Consider the following 20,352-nt stretch of genomic DNA (forward strand, 5'->3'; position numbering starts at 1 on the left):
AAAAATACAAAAAATTAGCCGGGCGTGGGGGTGAGCACCTATAGTTCCAGTTACTCGGGAGGCTGAGGCAGGAAAATGGCATGAACCCGGGATGCAGAGGTTGCAGTGAGCCGAGATAGTGCTGCTGCACTCCAGGCTGGGCGACAGAGCAAGACTCTGTCTCAAAAACAAAACAAAACAAAACAAAACAAAACAAAAAAGAAAGAATAGACTAAGTTCAGTAAGCGGGGCAGGAGGGGAGAAGATTCAGAGACTGATGGAGGGATTAGCTGTGGGCTGGGAGAGAGACTCTTCTACTAAGGTGAGAGAGAAGGGGCAGGGATGGATGTATACACACAGTAGATGTGTGGGTGGGGAAGCTAAAAGTAGGAGAAGCTATTGTCTGATGGCTTCTATCATCTCTGCAGAATAGAAAGTGATATTATATGATTAGCTAGTAATTGTTGGGGCTTGCAGTCACTGTCTCACTTAATCCGCACAACCCTATGAGGTAGGCACCACCATTATACCCACAGAAAACAGAATTTCAGAGGACTCAAGAGATTTGTTCAAGGGTCACAGTTTCTAAATGGCTCATCTGAGTTTTGAACCCCGCTTCTCTGGTTTCAGGCCATCTTAACTATTTAACTTAGTTATTTGCTGAGAATGTAGGTAGGGGGGATGGAATATAGGTCTTCAGAAAGGAGGCAGAATTGTGAAACAGCTGTGTGGAGAAAGGACAAGGGAGCTGACTGAGGAAATGAAGAGAACAGCTGGAAAGTTTTGAGAGTCTGGTTGACATTGGAAACCTTGACTTTATAGGTACTGGCAGCTAACACAGTGCCTAGCGCAGAATAAACACTTACAAATATTTGTTCTTTTATTCTTGCTTTCCTCCTTCAGATAATTCCCAAACCTCTGTGCTCCAAGAGAGAATGGGGCTTAGTGCAAGAGATCCTGGATTCTGTGACGTGATGGTGGCAGCATTACTACCACCACTATCATCATCATCATCATCATCATCATCATCATCATCATCATCACACAACAGCAGCAGCAGCAACTGCTGCTTAACATCTGGATCAGGCACCGGTCTAACTATCTTATGTGTATTAATTTATTTAATGCTCCCAGTAGTCTTTGAGGTGCCTGCTTTTTACAGGTGACAAGACTGAGACCTAGTGAGGTACACCGACCTACCTAGCATTACATAGCCACAGGAGAGCCGGTGGTAGAGCTGAGATGTAAACCTAGGCAATCTGGGTCCACACCTGAGTGCCTAACTACTTCACTCACTGCCTTTGAATATGGTCCAATCTAACATTCAATGTCTTTAGGCCAGGCAGACATTTTCCATCCAGACCCCGACAGTCTATTATTTATTACCTAAATCTCTCTGTATACATTGTACACCAATTTGCTGAGGGCATCTGCATGTTCTTCTTCTGGGTGAAACTAAATATGTTTTATTTAGACACATCTGAAAGAGTGACTGAATATAGATGGATCTTTATTTTTTATATTATTTATTTATTTATTTTTGAGACGGAGTCTTGCTCTGTTGCCCAGGCTGGAGTGCAGTGGCGCTATCTCGGCTCACTGCAAGCTCCGCCTCCTGGGTTCATGCCATTCTGCTGCCTCAGCCTCTCAAGCAGCTGGGACTACAGGTGCCTACCACCACGCCCAGCTAATTTTTTTGTATTTTTTTTTAATAGAGACGGGGTTTCACTGTGTTAGCCAGGATGGTCTCGATCTCCTGACCTTGTGATCTGCCCACGTTGGTCTCCCAAAGTACTGGGATTACAGGCGTAAGCCACTGCGCCTGGCCTATTTTTTATTATTTTTGAGATGGGGTCTCATTATGTTGCCCAGGCTTGTTTCAAATTACCGGGCTCAACTGATCCTCCAACCTCAGCCTCCTGAATAGCTGGGACCACAAGCACAAGCTACGACATCTGGCTTGGGTCTTGCTTTCTGTAAACCTTAAGAAGTTATTAAGACTAATTTCATGCACTGTTTTTTGAGAAGTTCTCATTATTTTATGGCCCTATCCCATATATAAAAAGCCAAAAGAAGAAGAATTAAAATTAAAAACCTGCCTTACAAAAATTAAGAAGGAAAACTTGTGGTTTACAGTAAGGCTCACTTTAGGGAAATTCAAAAAGTGAAGAATTTTCCAAATTACTTCCAGGGAGCTGAGCATAACGATGGCTGCCTAAATCAAAAAAATGCAGATTAACCAGAAGAACAAATAATAGAAAACCCAGGCCTGCAGCCTAACTAGAAGCCAGAGAGTGCTACAAACTTTAAATTACGTGTAAGTAGAGAAATACACACTAAGCCCAGGCAGAGTTACTTCTCATGGTTCTGTCGCAAGCTTTTGTGGAGAGCAAGACTGGATGAGAAAGAGAAGAGAGGAGCAGGTGAAGGGCTTAACGCTGATCTAAAATCACCTCCAGAAGGAGAAAGTCCATCTCATGTATGAATATATAGAAAACAAATCTTTGTATGTCAATGTATAACCACAGAAAAGGGACATAAAAGTGTGTGTGATTCTCCCCCATTGCTTCTGGAAGAAAAGAAAGTGACATCCTCTGAGTGATAAAGGGAATAAGAAGCAATGATGGGAAAACCCGGGGTTCTGCAAGACAAAAGAAAAACACTCAAACAAAAAGGAAGGACACATAACCTCTTCCTTACCACACACAAAGCCTTATATTAAAACAAACAAACAAACAAAAAAAGGCAAATATCCAAGAGAATCAAAATGAGATAAAGAAGTAAAAATGATCAGAGAGAAAGACTTTGTAACACTGACAGAAGAGGGTACTACTAAACCACACTAAAGCCATAAAATGCATAGAAAACATCAACCTAAATGTAGAGGAAGCTACTTTAAGAAACAAATAGGAAAGAATTCAAGCATTTCATCTGATGAAAACCTCCTCACCAAAAACAAAACATGTGAAGCATAAGAAAACTGTAGCAGCATTCTAAACTGAACTAAATATTCTCAAATAAGCATCTGGAGATATTTTTAAAAACACTATGAAAATCAGAAAATCAAAAACTAACAAGCACAAATGGACAAACAGTGGAAGAAAATAAAAGATAACTGATGGTATGCTTTAAACAGATAGAAGAAAAAGACAAAACCATCTGAGAAATGAAGACTAAATTATAAGAGGTCCAAGAAAGAATATTCTCAAATGATAATTTAATCAGAGTTACTGAAGAAAGTCGGGCAAAAACCAAGGGAATTAAAATGAGATAAAGAGGTGAAAATAATGAGAGAGAGGCTGAGAGAGAAGATAGGCAAAGAAGATTCAACATACACATAATCAGAGCTGATGAAGAAGAAAGAAAAACAGTGGGAAACAAAGCAATATCAGTGTTTAAAACCATAATCCAAGAAAAGTCTTTGGAAATAAAGAAAGACCTGAATCTATATAGTCAAAGACCCACAGAATACCTGGGGAAATTGTCTTGGAATAATTAACTCTGAAGCATGTCCTAGGAAAAATATTAGACTTTAGGATATAGGGAAAAATAATCAGGAACCTCAAAAAATCACCAAATAACCCACAAGAAAAGTAGAATCAAACTAATATTATAATTCCAAAAGTCAAATACATAGAAACAGAGAGTAGAATGGTGGTTACCAGGGGTGGAGAAGTGGGGAAAATGGGAGATGGCAAAATTAAGACCAAACATGTCAGTCATATTAATATATGTGAATGACTTTAAGTAACCAACTAAAAGAAAAAGATGGTTAAGTTAGCTCATAAGGCAATTTATGCTGCATACAAGAATCACACCTAAGAGAATCAGAAGGCTAAAATAAATGGTCAAAAGTGTATCAGGCAAAGGAATTAAAGCAGGGATTGTAAGCCTAATATCAAGCAAAGTACAATTCAAGCTAAAAAATATTAAAAGTGACAAAAAAGTCATCTTTAAAGGCTAAAACCACAATGTGCAATGGAGATACTAGTTATGAGTATGCACCAAATAACACAGCAACCATCTTTATAGGACAGAAACTACAGGAAGTGCAAGGAAAAATAGAAACACACTAATAATATAAAACTTTAACCACATCTCTCAGAATGAAACAGATTGAGTAGGTGAAAAGTAAGAATGTAGAGGACATAGACAACATAATCAATCAGATATATCTCATGAATATATAAATAAAACATGACATCTTAATATCCTTTCTTCTCAAGTGCATATTGGACATTCATAACAATTGACCAACTATTAGGTTAGTAAGCTTTCACAAAGAAAGCTTCAGTAAATTCTGTGAAGTAGAAATATTATATACAATGCAATAACATTAGAAATGAATAACATAATGAAAACAAAAAGGGCCTTCCACCTAGAAACAAATCCTTCTATTAAAAATTTTCTATGTAAAAGGGGAAATCAATACCAAAATTATAGAATTTCTAATAAATAATAAACATTTATTATTAGACTCTATAGGATACAATTAAAGCAGTGATGAGAGAAAATTTCATAATCTTAAGCACTTATAGCAATAAAACTCAATAGAAATGAAAGAATGAAACTAAATGAATTAAATTCCCACTCAAAAGCTAGAAAATGAACAAAAATGTAAAACCAAAAGAAATCACAAGGAAGGAAATAATAAAGGTGAAAACAGTGATTAATCACGCAAAGAATGGAAAACATTAGATCAACAATGATTTCAGTTTTGAAAAAAAAAGTTAGCAATAATATATATATATATATTAAAAAACCCTCTAGCTAATCTAATTAAGAGAGAGGGAGAAAGTCCATGTTGAATCTGAGCCCCGTGACTAGGGAGAGTGGATGACATACTTACGCACACAGAAAGGGGTCTTGCCCGACCAGTGATGATCCTGCTGGCAGATGCGCACAGACATGCCGATCAGGCGGAAGCCAGCATTGCACTGGTACACCACACTGCCCCGGTAGCTGTAGTTCTCCCCATTGATGTGTCCGTTGACGATGGGCTCAGGAGTCCCACAGTGTCCAGCTTTGGTGAGGGATGGGGAAGAGAGTACATCAAAGAGAAGCTTATAGAAAATGAAGTGAAGCTTGGTCTGGGTGGCAAGAGACAGGGAGGGTGGGGAAAGGACCAAGTATCCCATAACTCATCACTTTTCCCACCTCTCCCTGAGAGTAGCAATCTAGGGGTGACTTCAGGAACCCTCAACATGACAAAAATAGTGTTGAGGACTTGACACCCCAAATCCCAAGGTTGTATCCCAAATGGCCACTCACTTCTGAGCTTCAGTTTCTGTGTCTACACAGGTGTGTGCAAAATGATCACTGTTACCTCCCTGCCCCCAGGATCATCCCCCTCTTTTTCTTACTAACCAGATACAAAACAGCCTTCTGTAAAAAACAAACAACCCCCCTCCAAAAACCCAAACTCAAGAGCATCTTTTTTTTTTTTTGTTTCTTTTTGAGACAGGGTCTTACTCTGTCTCCTAGGCTAGAGTGCAGTGGCTCGATCTTGGCTCACTGCAACCTCCACCTCCTAGGTTCAAGGGATTCTCCTGCCTTAGCCTCCCGAGTAGCTGGGACTACAGGCATGCACCACCACACCTAGCAGTTTTTGTATTTTTAGTAGAAACGGGGTTTCACCGTGATGGCCAGGATGGTCTCAAACTCCTGGCCTCAAGTGATCCACCCGCCTCGGTCTTCCAAAGTGCTGGGATTAAAGACATGAGCCACCACACCCAGCCCAGGCATCTTGTTTTTCACTGAGCATCTACTGCATGGAGGGCACCATTGTCTACATTAAGGCAATCAAAACCCGGCTGTGTTGAAACAACTATGTACAAACAGATGGTTTGGCTAAATTCATCTTTCTTTCCTTCTCCTTGAGTAGCACCTAGATGAGTTCTTTTTATTATATGGGATTTGGGTACAGTATATTTCTGGCATTTCTGCCAGCTTCCTTTGGCTCTCTGTGGAAATAACCTGTGACTGTGTCCTTAATGGGCCTGGGACAGTGGCAAGACTGCACTGTTCACCCGAGGACAGACCATCCAATCTATCCTATTAGGTTTCTGTGGCTGGGGCCCTCTTTTAGACTCTAGGGGTCCAAGAAAGGTGTGAGAGGAGACAGAACCATAGAACCATGGAGTGGATTAGCCATGGAGGAAATGATAACTTTGTCCTTTGGAAGCCAGGTTGTTTTATGTTTCTGTCATTTGCTTAGTATATATGTATAGATCTATATGTTGTGTGTAAAATTTGCTAATAGATAATATAAAAGGTATTTTAGGTGTGTTACAGGAATATGTCTGCAAGTTTTCAAAAAATGGAGACTGAGGCTTCACTCATTATTCAAAGGCCAATTGGAAGGAATTGTCTTTCTAACCAGAATGAGAACCCCTCAAAGGTTTGTCTCTTTAGATCTGAAGTTCTTCTCATTCTTTTGGGTGGCCCGGGATAAGCTATTCCAGGGTTTTAGTCATGCCTAATGCCCAATAGTTGGTGTTTGCATTAAGCATCTTACGTCAGTAGGTGAAATAATACTGTTCAAAGACTGGATCCCAGCTTTGGAAAGATCTAATCTATCTCGTGGAGAAAAACTGGGCAGAATAGGCCTGGAGAGGTCACTTACCAAGGCAGCGGACTTCAGAGCCACTCCAGAGCCCGTTGGCCATGCACTCACGCACCCTGGAGCCCACCAGTGTGTATCCGGAATTGCAGGAGAAGATGGCTGTTGCCCCATAGACAGACAGTGTTCCGATGCGGTGGCCATTGGGGGGAACGGGGAGCTCTCCACAGGAGATGACTAAAAGGATCACAAGATGCTCAGTAAGCCAGCCCCAAGAGGAGGGACATGGCTGCTTCCGCTTAGCAAGAACTGTGATGAAAATAGGACCTGTTCAACCTTACTCTGCTGGAATTTCTGACCAGAATATGGGTTGTGGTGCTGACTTGTGTGATGTGGCACCTCAACTGGAGGTGTCTCCAGAAGACCCCGAAGGTTGTTTAAAATGCCTGGTTCCACTGTAGGTGCCTGACTCACCAGCTTTGGACACAGGGCACTGGCCTGTGTATTTTTTTAATCCTCCTCAGATGGCTGAGATTAGGTTAGGAAGAGATGGTGATTCTGTGGTATGCTCCTTAGTGCCTTGGCCAGACACTGCTAACCAATTTCCTTGCCCTTCTTTTCTGAGCCCAGCAGCAGCCTCACACTCTTTGTCAACAGAGCACTGCTGAGAGCCTCTGGCTGAGGTATGAGGTAAGGCCTAATTGCCAAGGCTGCACTGAAATGTGAGTGGCTGCATTGTAGTGAGGCTGTCAAACGTTTGGGACTACTCTGCCACACATGCGGTTACATCCCACTGTGCAGTCTGCACCACAGTGTGTAAAGACAACAGTGTCTTGAATCACAGACATTGGCTTTTTTTTTTTTGAGACGGAGTCTTGTACTGTAGTCCAGGTTGGAGTGCAGTGGCACAGTCTCAGCTCCCTGCAACCTCTGCCTCCTAGGTTCAAACAATTCTTTTGCCTCAGCCTCCCAAGTAGCTGGGGTTACAGGTGGGCACTACCATGCTGGCTAATTTTTTTTTTCTTTTCTTAGTAGAGACAGGGTTTCACCATGTCAGCCAGGCTGGTCTCAAACTCCTGACCTCAAGTGATCCACCCACTTCAGCCTCTCAAATGCTGGCATCTATGTCGAACCTGGATGACAGGCATTGGAAGATACCATTCCTCCTCCCTCCCAGTCTCAAACTCCCACTTCTCACTGACCACTTCCTTCTACCTCTTTATAATCATTTGCTTCCTCTATGACATCCACATTGGTCACATAAATATTATGAGCATGTCCCTGTTGCAGTGCATGCTGCGGTGAGCCACTCAGAGCCCCTTTTAGGACTGAGGGACTTATTTCCCCAGCGGCTGGCAAACAACCCTTGGCTGGCAGCCCTTTTCAGATTGCTGTGGTTGAAGAGTCCACCCACCTAGGAAGGTCATGTCCCTTTCCTAGGCCAGCCTGCATCCAGTGGTTGGTCAGTGTGGCAGTATAACAGTTCCCTTGCTCCAACTTAGTGACAATTCTGAGGGGTCATCCCAGCTGCAGAGCTCCCTGCGGGGTGAGCTGAGGCTTTCACGGATACTGCATCAGAGCTCAATTCTCCTTCTGCCCAGTCTTGCTTCCTTCCCTCCTTTCCTTTCCCTTCTGTAGGTGGTGTTCTCAAGAGCACCCCCTAATAAGCCTGTCTCAGAGTGTCTTCCCATAGATTCTGACCTTTGAAACTGCATTAAAGAACCGAAGAAAAACAACTGACAATGGAGAAGGCAGGCAGGCTTAGGCGACCAGTCTCCTGTGCTACCCTCATTCCTCCTATGTACACTCCCGTTTCAGGTCTTATCACACCACATTATCATTGCTTCTTTATGTGTCTGCCTCTCCGGTAGACTATAAAGTCCGTGTGGGCAGAAACCAAAACCTTTTACCTTCATACCTCTACAGTGTCTGGCGTATAGTAAGAGCCTAATGAATATTAAAGAAATGAATTAGTGGATGCACATCTGGAGAAAGGCAGCTTTTGATAAGATGAGAAGATGCTAAGAAATACTTCCATAAAGGAGTAAAGGAGTAGGCATTTTCCCAGCTCCTGATTCTACTAGATGAGAGTCTAAAAAGCAGTACACTGCAATCCCTGGTGATACCCGCTTTTCCCCCACCCCAGTTCACCCCATGCATGGGACAGCTTAGGTAGGAGGGACTCTGCAAAACTTGCCCACCCTCCCTTCCTGGGCTTACTTTGGCAGGTGGGCGTAGAGTCCCCAAGACTCCATTTGCCATTGGCCTGACAGCGGATGACCCTTTGGCCAGTATAGTAGTAGCCAGGGTCACAGATGAGCATCAGCTGGGCCTGGAACTGATACTGTGTCTCAAAGATAAGCCTCCATCGGCCATGCTCCACGCTGATGCTACTGACATCAGGACAGGTCACAGCTGGGGGAAATGAGGAACAGAGAGGAGGATTAATTACTTGATTAATTGTGGAAGACCTTGCAAGACCCCAGATCTAGGGACTTGGAGACCTTAATGCAATACTGAAGAATCCAGGAATCTTCAGTTCTCAGGCAGGTTTGGTAAATGAACAGAGTGGGTTGGGTGGGGGATGTGGCTAACTGGGAAATACAGTTCTGCCAAAAAATTAAAAATTAAAAAAGGGAAATAGTACTCAGTCGAGTTACATTTGGTTAGATTTTCCTTTTTCAAGAGAAGACAGAAATCTGGATTTTAATGAAAATTTCTTGATTTTAAAAGATCGTGGAGTAATTCAAAATTTGTTATAAAGCACTGTGTAGGCCAAAAAACAAAACAAAACAAAAACCTCTGTCTTTGGACTAGACATAGCTGAAGAGGTTACCATTTTGTGATCTGACCTAAAAGTTGTTGTTTTAGAGCTTTGGAATCAAGGGACATTCATGCAAACTTTCTGACAGGTTTTCCATCTAAAAGGGAGTGGACCAGGCCATTCCTAAGTTCCATGGTGGTTTGTGGAAACATCTTAGGACACAATGGTCATCAATGCTGAGAGCAGTTTCAGCACCTGCTTCCTTTTCTGAAATCCCCCAACTTCCATTTCTATGTTTCTTTTTTTTTTCTTTTTCTTTTTTCTTTTTTTCCTCATTACTGTGCTTTTAGCTCACTTCTTGTAGGAATCTTTCCAGCTGCCCACCTAGCCCTTCCTTACACCCGCCTCCATTGCCCAAGGACTCACGGACACACTGTGGGGGGACGTTGTGGTTGCTCCATAGGCCTGTGTCCAGACACTCTGCAGCGGCCTCAGCGCCTGCCTGGAGGTGGTAGCCTTCACTGCAGCTGTACACGGCTTTGGTTCCCACTGTGTACTCCTTGCCAAACACCATTCCATTCTTGGGGGCCTCAGGAAGCCCACAGGAAAGAGCTAGCAAAAGGAAAACAATGTCATGAGCATTTCTGGTTTAAGATGGTATTCTGAGAAACTATTTTTATCCTTCCTCCCCTCTCAAGGTCCCAATAAAACTGGAGTAAAAACTAATAAAAAGGTAAAGTCTCATAATAAAAAAGAAAATGGGAGGATCATCATCAGAGGAGTGGTTTTTGTTGTTGTTGTTGTTGTTTTGTTTGTTTGTTTGGAAGAAGGAATAAAGATAGAAGTGCAAAGAAGTTGTAGCTCAAAATATATGGGAGGGAGCCTCAGGGTGAAACCAGTTCTCTGCCATCTGTTCCCACAAACACGGTGTAGAGACATTCAAGTATTTACTCTCCAAACAAAAGAGAGAATTTTCTTTTCCACGGAAGGGGAACTCTCTTAGAATGAATTAGGGCTGCTATGGTGGGAGTTGGCATCCCCGAGGAAAGCTCTTTTAATTCTAGGATTTATGGTCTCTTGGCCTGAGGGCTGCCCCATTGCCTACTCAGGTCTGCCACATACTCAACTTCTCATTGATAGGAGAGACTTAGTGGACCAAGATATCTGTATATAAAAACAACAAAGGTAATCCACATCTCATATCTGAAAAAATCAACCTGGCCCTTACTTTTAAAATACAATCAAGGATCATATATATGAAGAAAATCAGCAGTGTGAACAAGACAAACCAAGATAAGGTTTAAAAAATAAACGTCCCCTTAGGAAACAGAGTTAATTCAGGAAACAGAAGATATATAATCTTTAAACTTCTGATCAGTAGTATCCGGATAAAGTCAAGGTGACATGTGGTACTCATAAAATAAAATCAGTGTGCTCTGAAGGAAAAAACAAAATAAAACAAAACAAAAAAACAAGGAAAAGTTCTTTGAAATGAAAAATATGATTGCCCAAATAAGCATTAAAGGATTGGAGATTAAAAGTAAATTTCTCAGAATATATTAAAAAAAGAGACCAAAAATGAAATAAAAGGACTGAAAACACAGAAGATCAATCCTCAATATAGGAGGTCCAGCATCCAACTGTTCAGAGCTCCAAAAAGAGAGATCACAAATAGTGGAAGGGACGGAATTATCATAGATGAAAATTTCTCAGAGCTGAAGAGAGACACAAGTCTTCAGATGGAAAGGGAGCCAAAGGAATGCAAAAATAATCACTTGTAGATTCACCATCATGGAATTTTGTGTATCTAAGAAGTCCAGAGACACACAGGCATTCCTCCAAGTTCCTAGAAAGAGGGGGAAAAAAGACATAACTGTGAAGGAATGAGAATCAAACTGGCATAAGACTTCCCATCAACAACACTGAGTGTTCAAAGATAACGGAACAAAGCTTTAAACTTCTGAAGAAAATGATTTGCAAACTAGAATTTTACCTAGTCAACTGACCAAGCATGTGTGAGGGCAAAAAGATAGACACTTTCAGACATGTAAAGTCTCAGAAAGTGTGCCCCTCATGAACCTTTTCTGAAGAATTTACTTAAGGATATACCCCATGAAAAAGAGGGTGAAAACCAAGAAAGGACAAGATATGGGATATAAAAAATGACAGAACTAACTTAGGAATACAAAGAAAAGGAATCTCAAAGGGGCAACTCAGGGGAGAAATGTCTGCAGCAACATGGCCAGGGTTATTATTTTATAAGGAGTAGGGTCGACATTATGTTTATAGGAGGAATAGGAATTACTTTGGCAAGAGTAGACTGTTTGGTCTTTGAAAGAAAGTAATACTTATAAATCATCCTTGCCCTTTGATAGCTCAGGGGGTATTACAGATGGAAAGATTAATCTGCCAAAGTACCCACTACCGCCTCCATCCACTATCCCCTCTGACAACTAGTCTAGAGCTCAGAACTTTTTTGCTCAGAGCCAGAATAAGCTTGGGCAGAGTCCCATTGAGATTGCCTAACAAGATGCTTGATGCTATAAGAATTTCCAGAACCAATAAGAGGCATCAGGCTGGAGCTCCATTATGAATGGGGGAGGGTAGACTGCTCAGAGGGAGAGAAGTTGGAATACCAAGATGGAAGAAGGGTCTAGGCGTGGGACTCTCCAGAAGAGGAGGATCAGGAACACAGAAGGAATGAGAAATGAGAGAGTGTTTAAACATAAGACTCTTAATGACTAAACAGAAAGGCTGTGAGCTCCTTCAGTGGAACTAGGTTAGCCAAGCTGTCATATCAGATCAACTACCTGCCCAGCTTCCTTGAATCCTTTGGGAAGAAATACTTGGATCTCCACTGGTGTCTTGTATGGAGAGTCAACCCAGGGAGGGCAGTGAAGGAAGTGGGCAGCAGCCACTTCTCATGGGCCCTGGCTTGGCCTTGCTCTTGTAGATAACTAAGGGGACAGAAGATAATACTCTAGCCTGAGATACTAAAAGCCTGTGTCTCATGATCTCCATGCCAGAATGCAGTCCCCCAAACCCGGTGGTAATGGGGACACTTCCTGTGAGTAGGAGGGGAGGGGATACAATCACAAAGTATTTGAGGCTTGTGGTGGAATGAGATCTCTGAGGGAGAGAGACACGGAGTGAGAGAATGGGCTGGGGAAGGAGAGAGAAGGCATTAGGAGGCATAGAGTCTCTAAAGGAGGAGTGGAAAAAATCATGGGTTGGAAGCAGCAGTAGAGAAGTAGAAGAATGCCAGGCCCTTCCTGGCGCAGAATTCTGTGGGAAGTAGGAGGTGGGTGGAGGCGGATTAACACTCCACTTGAAAGGGCCACAGTATACGTGCTCTCAGAGGACAGCTATGGTCTCCATGGAGAGAGGAAGTGAAGACAGCCAGCTGGGTAGGGACAGAGCATGTATGCTTGCTGGCCATGGAACTAGGATTCTAGAGAACGCAGTGGGAGGCTCAGAGGAACGGCATCAGTGGGACATGTGGGGTGGAGTCGGGAGAAGACATGCACAGTAGTATGGGGATGGGTCAACTGAAGCCTGGGGGGAGGCCTAATTTTGGGTGGTGATGTAAAGTAACAGAAATGAGAGGCTTGGTATGTTCCAACTGGTGCTCTGGAAAAAAGACTTGTCCGTGTTAATGTAGTCAGAGATGCAGAGACCAAAGCCAAATGCCATTTGCCATTTGTGGACAGCCAGTTCACTGTGACCTTTGCTTAGGAGTAGATTATTAATAGCACATTGTTTTTGTTCTTTGAGGAAACACAGGCACAGACGAGAAGGTTGTGAGGATTAGAGATGAGAGATGTCATTAAAAAGTACTTCACCACTACTGGGAACCAAAGGAAAAATCAAGTAGCAATGCGATTTCCTGTTTTCATCTACGTAGTTGGCAATGTTTTCTTCTTTTTTTAAATGCAGTGCATAACATTGAGACTATGGGAGAAAAGATAGCTCTTACATGCTGCTATACATGAGGACAAACTTTCTGTGGGGGGCAGTCAGTATCGACAGCTGTCAATTGCATACACAATGATGCAACAATCTCATTTCTGGGAATTTGCTTTAAGGAAATATGTAATATTCATAAAGATGGAATTCTAAGTTTATAGTCACAAAGAATATAGAAATCCAAATGACCAACAACAGAACAATACTTAAATGAATGACAGTTTTCTCATAATGCTGTGCAACTATTGAAAATAATGGTGAGGAAGTATAATGTTAACAATAGAGGCCAGGCGCAGTGGCTCATGCCTGTAATCACAGCACTCTGGGAGGCCGAGGTGGGTGGATCACCTGAGGTCAGGAGTTTGAGACCAGCCTGATCAATATGGTGAAACCCCGTCTCTACTAAAAATACAAAAATTAGCCAGGTATGGTGGCCGGTGCTTGTAATCCCAGCTACTTGGGAGGCTGAGACAGGAGAATTGCTTGAACATGGGAGGCAGAGGTTGCAGTGAGCTGAGACCATGCCACTGGACTTCAGCCTGGGCGACAGAGCGAGATTCCATCTCAAAAAGTAGTATATAGTTAAATATACTTCCTCACCATGATTTTCAATGGTTGCACAGCATTATGGGAAACAAAATCTGTAAGAGCTTTGTACATGGATGATCCTATTTTTATAATCAATACATAAAAGACAAAAGGAAATGTGCTGAAATGTTAACAGTGGTGATCTCAGGTTTATCATTCATTTTCACTTTTATCTTTTGCATTATCTACCGTTTTTTTTTTCTTCTTCAGATTTTTAGTTTAAATGTATATTACTTTAAGGGAAAATACTCATAAATCATAAAAGGTAATGCATGCAAACTGACTGACACATTTCAAGTGTTTGATCAACCCACTTGCTCTATGAGCCCGAGCCCAAGCATCCCCTCTGCTGGGAGCCCTCCCCAGCTGGCCAGGAGGAAGCAGATCCCTTCTCACCTCTGGGCTCCCACAACACTGATTATACTCCTGATACAACACTTCCTTCCTCTGCCACTTTGCATTGATGTGCTCACATACCCATCTCCCCCATGGATCTCAAAACACTGAGATTGCTGTGCACTACAGATCTTCAGTAAATGCTTGTGGAAAGAATGAAATAATTATCAAAGAGTAAACCCACATTTGGAAGTGACTAGTCCTGGGACAAACCCAAGATGTGAGTTGGATCTGAGCTACCTTGTGACCCGCTTTCCACCTGGTTCTCACCTTGACAGAGAGGGATGGCTTCGCTCCACAGGTGGTAGCCCTGGGGGTGCCGGGTACAGATGGCCATGCTGTGTCCCACCAGGCGGTAGCCGGCGTTGCAGCCAAAGTGGATGGAGCCCCCGGGCTGGGTGCTGGTCTGGCCCAGGATGAAGCCATGGAGTGGAGCCCTGGGCAGGCTGCAGTAAGGGGCTGAACAACAAGATGAGGTTCAGGGAACTGGTACCAGCAGGAAGACAGCCATGGTCTTTCATGCAGGCCCCTTTCCCTTTCTTCTCCCCCATCCCCTTGTCTTTGCCATTGCCACATCCTCTGCTACTGAGGAAGGTCTGAATGGTGGATATTGAGAAACACCCAGTCAGGTTGGTAAAGCCGAAACAAAATTAAAAAAACAGAACAAAACAAAAAAACAGCTTCATGAAGCACTGGGTCCCTTTTGCGGTCCAAAGGTAGATCTGGTTGTATGGCTACATTCAGGCTCTCAAATCCCTTCAGCTTCCAAACAGACTTAGAAAGTAGAACCCAATGGGGTTGGTTCCAGAAAGCTGTGACTGCAGGGGTGGGGACTTTGACCTTAGTCAGGCCTGGGCTCCAGTCCCATTTCTGGTCTGACCAGTTTTGTAACGGGGGACAAATCACTTCGGCTCCAATTTCCTCACCTGTAAATTGGGACTGGTAATACCTACCTCACGGACTTTTGGTCAGTTTAAACTGTATATATAGACTGTGCACATAAAGCCCCCAGCACAGCGTGGGGCACTCACTGTTCAATGCTCAATAAATGGTCATTGTTCTTCTTCGTATTGTGTGGGGGAATGCGCTGAGACGGACCTGTGGCAACCTGGGACACACATTTCCCTACAGTGCTCATTTCCCCTCCACATATGACTTCAACTTGTTTCATTCATTTATTCAACAAATAGATATCAAGTATCTATTATCTTCCAGGTGTTGTTCTAAGTGCTTGCAATACAACAATGAAGAAAACAGACCAAAATCCCAGCCTGGGCCTGGCGCAGTGGCTCACGCCAGTAATCCTTGGTCTTGGGAGGCCAAGGCCGGTGGATCACTTGAGGCCAGGAGTTCAAGACCAACCTGGCCAAAATGGTGAAACCTCATCTCTAATAACAATACAAAATTGGCCAGGAGTGGTGGTGCATATGCGCCTGTAGTCCCAGCAACTCAGGAGGCTGAGGCAGCAGAATCGCTTGAACCCAGGAGGTGGAGGCTGCAGGGAGACGAGCTCATGCCACTGCATTCCAGCCTGGGTGACAGAGTGAGACTCTGTCTCAAAAAACAAACAAACATAAAAGCAAAACAAAAAATCCCAGCCTGAAAGGACTCACATTATAAAGCCTGCCAGGGATCCTCAGGGGGAGTTCTGTGAGGCCAGCAAAGAGGGATGACCAAAGGAGCAGGCAGATAATTCTCTTTGTTTGCCCTAGGAGTCCCTGGTGGGGTCTTCCAGGCAGAGATGGATAAGGCAGGATTTGGGTGTAGGGCCCTTACAGCCTCTTTTTTGGTGATCACATCCCTCTGCCGGTGAAATTGGTGTTTTAAATAGCTGCCTTCCAAGCTGGATTTGTTTCCCTACTCTTGCTTTGCCCCTTGTGTCCTATGTGTGCCACATCCACGTGGTTACCTCCCTCAGGAACAAGAATCTCGGTTGTAAAATATACTTAGTCACAGTGACAGACGCAGGTGCAAATTACACTCATCTACTCTATCTGAATTATTAAGTACTAATTGTTGTGGCATATAATTAATTCACTTTCTACGTGGCATATGTATTGTAATTACAACTGACTCATTATCCCCAAACATGTTAGTCTTTAGAACATCAAGGAAAGGGTAACTCCTTAATAGCGTTCAGTTCCTAATTAGCAACCAGTAGAGTGAAATGCTACCAAACTGCTGTATTTCCTGTTGGAGTGAGCAGCTGCCAGGAACTCAGCCTGAGTCACCCCTAAGAGGCACCTTAAAGTGTCTTTTTCATCATGCGGACACTGAGGCCTGAAGTGCCTTGCTTAATAATCCCACAGCTAGTGGGTGAGAGAGCTGGTCACTGACACTGGGGCACTCAGTCATTGCAGCCTCCCAGACCCCTCCTCTGTGTGCACCAGGGAAAGGAGAGGTTGGATGGACTTTGCAGAGGATGTAGGCTCTGAGACAGTCAAGACCCACCTCCTTCCAGGAGCCCTCAGCTTCCTCTGGTTGGCTCTTCCCCGAAAGCTACACCCAGGGATTCTTTAAGGCTGTTCACCCACTGAGTATGGGCTGGTCTTGCAAGTAGGAGACCCATGAGAAGAGATGGACTGTGGCAAGTGGGACTTCAGGTACTGAATTTGACATTCCTTCCAACCAAGATTTTTTTTTTTTTTTTTTTTTTTGAGACAGAGTTTCACTGTTGTTGCCCAGGCTAGAGTACAGTAGCATGATCTTGGCTCACTGCAACCTCCACCTCCCAGGTTCAAGCGATTCTCCTGCCTCAGCCTCCTAAGTAGCTGAAATTACAGTTGCACACCACCACGCCTGGCTAATTTTTGTATTTTTAGTAGAGACAGGGTTTCACCATGTTGGTCAGGCTGGTCTCAAACTCCTGACCTCAGGTGATCTGCCCGTCTTGGCATCCCAAAGTGCTGAGATAACAGGTGTGAGCCACCACACCTGGCCCCCAACCAATATTCGTTAGAAATTTGTCCATCATTTGCCTGGAATGTAGGCCAAAGGTAGCCAGGGGAAAGAGTGCTGAAAGGGAACTGGTGCATGATGGAACCCCCCATGGTCTTAAGTAATTCATTTCTGCCTCCAAGCTTGTGGAGCCCAGTCAGCAGTTCACTGAACCCACCTTCCTTCAAAGTGAGCATCAAGCAGCTTGTGAAGTTTTCTTCCAACCACAGACAGTAATTCCCATGATGTGAGATCAGATAAATTCAATTTTCTCCATCTCATTATATTCCCAGGAATATTTTTTTGGTCCTTATAGATTGTTGCCTGGGCCAGTCTTTGGCCTTTTGGTCTGACTCTGTTGATAAGATATGGCTTCCTGAGCAGAAGAAAGGCACCTGGCCTTGAAATATAGCCCATCCTTTGCTGCCTGCTTAACATCTGCCCGTCAGAGATCCATGCCTTCGGGCTTTTTAGTTTTAAGAAAGTTTTATTAGCATTTCCTAACTTTCTTAAAGGGACAGGATCACTGTTAGGTACTATCAGATCATATAAAATAGTTAAACTTATCCTGAAGACACAGTCTGGCTGTATGAGAAGAAAAGAGGGAAGAGGTTCAAAGAGGGGAATGGAATAGAAAAATAGGAGGTAGGGGAATGGCAAAGACCACTTAGCTTCAGGTGAGGCAGACTTAGAGGAGGGGAATGGCTGCCCAGTCTCCACAGAGGAGCTTGCAGCTTTGATGAGGAGAGGGCCTGTGGCTTATTTGTGTGTTTTTTTCACTCACCTGAATAGCGAATCTTAAAGCCCTTCCGATTGTAGGCGTGATCAGACGACCAGCGCAGGTACACAGAGTTGCTTGAGCTGGTGACAATCAGGGGAGCTGAGTAATTCCCACTGAGGGCTTTCAGCAGAGGACTCTGTCCTGATGGACCTGGGGTGAGAAGGACGCAGGATTACAGACCATGGAAGTCATCACAGGGAGCCTCCAGGGAAGACCTCAGGGCTCAGAGGGTGGGGTGACTTGTTCAGAGTCAGCAAAATCATTTGTACTTGCACTCCTGTCTCTGCATCCACAGGCATTGCTCAAGGTGCTCTTTTCTCCCAAGCCCAGATCTAAAGCAGTACTCAGGAAGTCCCTGCCTACCTATAGCAGCTGGCAGGTAAGATGAAATTGATTTGCATTTTGAGATTTGACCAAGGTCAACTAGCTGGTTAGTGGAAGAGCTGGTTTTCAAACTGGGAACTTCTTCCACTTGGCCACCCTACTTCTCTTGTGTGTATTTAAGCTCACGCCTGTAATCCCAGCACTTTGGGAAGCTGAGGCAGGTGGATCACTTGAGCCCAGGAATTTGAGACCAGCTTGGGCAACATAGCAAGACCCCATCTCTACTTTAAAAAAATACAAAAATTATCTGGTCATGGTGGTGCGTACCTGTAGTCCCAGCTACTGGGGGGGTTAAGGCACAAGAATCGTTTGAACCCAGGAGGCTGTGAGCCAAGATTGCACCACTGCATTCCAGCCTGGGTGACAGAGCAAGACTCAGTCTCAAAACAAAACAAAAACAAAAAAACAAAAAAACAAAACAAAACAGCTCAGTGCCTGCCATATAGAAAAAATATTTATGGAATGCATATATAGTAATAAAGCTAGAAGAAAATGTCATATCTGGGGGTCATAAGTAATAGAGCTCCCTAATACTGCTTTTGAAAGCTCTTTGAGAAAGACCTCCCTCTTCTTTTGTTCTACCTTAAGTGCCTGAGATTGCATCCCGAAGGGGCTGGTTGAAGGGGCACAGAATATAAAGCTGGATAATCCATAACACAGGATTTATCACTTTGGAAAAGGCCCTGAGTGATGGCTCTACTATGCCACTAAGACAGCTCTTAGAAGCTTGGAAAAAGTAATGGATCATATTAAACACCAGAACTGCCATGCAAACTGTGAAGGGAAAAGCTTGGAGAAGTGGCATGCTGGGCTAGGTCTGCTGACCATAGTTCTCAGGAAGACCTGGAGGACACTCCATTTACGAAAGCAATCAGGAGGTGAGGAGCTCCACCCTTCCTGGAGGGGGTGAGCACCAGCATTGCTGAAAACCTGAGTAACTAATGGCTATCCTCTGTGGGTCAAAACTGATGGGAAGAGAGACTCGGCTCCCTAGCAGTAATGGGGATGAGAAGATCCTAGAATACAGAGGCCAGGTGGAATTACTTAACAGTCAGAAGCAAAGTTGGCGTAATTACTAAAATGGGAAGCAAGGCTGGAATGGCAGCTGGGAGAGCCTGGCCTACAGGATCTACAAAGATGGCTCATAGAACATGATGTTCCTAAGGGCAAAGTAAATAGGAAGTCAAGAAGAGCAGCCAAAACAAGTATGACTAGATGAACAAAATAGATCATGAGTAGATCTATGAGCAGGGTGAGAAAAGCTGCCCCCAGCGGAAAGGTACAATCCCCTGCCCAGTTTGCAGACTTGAGCCAGGTTTCATTTCCCAAGAGGCTGGGTCCCTATGAAAAAAGTCCCTGCACAATGACAGTAATTGTATATAGCAGTTGTTCCTACAGTTCTTCCCCCCAAAGACCTACTACTGTGTACTCAGAAAACAGAATATTATAGACAAGGGAATGTTCAGATATATCAAAGACTTCTGGATACAGGATGTTAGTTGATGCTGATACCTGGGGGTCCAAAGCATTATCACACCCCTCCTCTGTGAGAGGAGGGGTATATGAAGGTTGTTTTGAGAATAAATGGAGTCCTGGACCAGGTCCGTCTCACAGTACACAATAAAGTAGGAGCCTCAACTGTAACAGCTATGTAGGCGCATATCTTTATTAGCACAGATTAACACAGCCTTGGTTACATAGAATGTAGCTATTGATCTGTCCATGTAGTCTTTTTCATACCCTTCAGAAAGGAAGATCAGAAGCAGTTTGCATTCACATGAGGTAGACAACAGTATACATTCATGGTTTCCCCCAGAGCTATGTTACTTCTCCTGCTCTCTGTCATAATAGAGTATAAAGGGATGTGGACCATCTGGACATCATGCAGAATATAACATATTGGTTCACTTTATTGAGGACATCATATTAATCAGATCTGAGGAGTGAGAAGGGACAATTAGTGCTTTGGCAAGATGCCTTTGCAAGATGCATGTG

At 43.6% G+C, this 20,352-nt stretch overlaps 1 protein-coding gene across 1 annotated transcript in view; it reads right to left on the reverse strand.

The window, feature by feature from the left end:
- Positions 1–20,352, reverse strand: part of CSMD2 (CUB and Sushi multiple domains 2) — a 654,766-nt gene that overhangs the window by 44,967 nt on the left and 589,447 nt on the right. The window contains exons 48-53 of the mRNA XM_030943020.1: positions 17,977–18,123; positions 14,526–14,714; positions 9,732–9,917; positions 8,762–8,956; positions 6,610–6,778; positions 4,829–5,082 (exon numbers count right to left, since the gene is read on the reverse strand). Coding sequence (XP_030798880.1) covers positions 4,829–5,082; positions 6,610–6,778; positions 8,762–8,956; positions 9,732–9,917; positions 14,526–14,714; positions 17,977–18,123 — 1,140 coding nt within the window. The remainder of the gene's footprint in view (positions 1–4,828; positions 5,083–6,609; positions 6,779–8,761; positions 8,957–9,731; positions 9,918–14,525; positions 14,715–17,976; positions 18,124–20,352) is intronic.

This window comes from Rhinopithecus roxellana, chromosome 12, assembly GCF_007565055.1.
Source record: "Rhinopithecus roxellana isolate Shanxi Qingling chromosome 12, ASM756505v1, whole genome shotgun sequence".
Taxonomy (NCBI): domain Eukaryota; kingdom Metazoa; phylum Chordata; class Mammalia; order Primates; family Cercopithecidae; genus Rhinopithecus; species Rhinopithecus roxellana.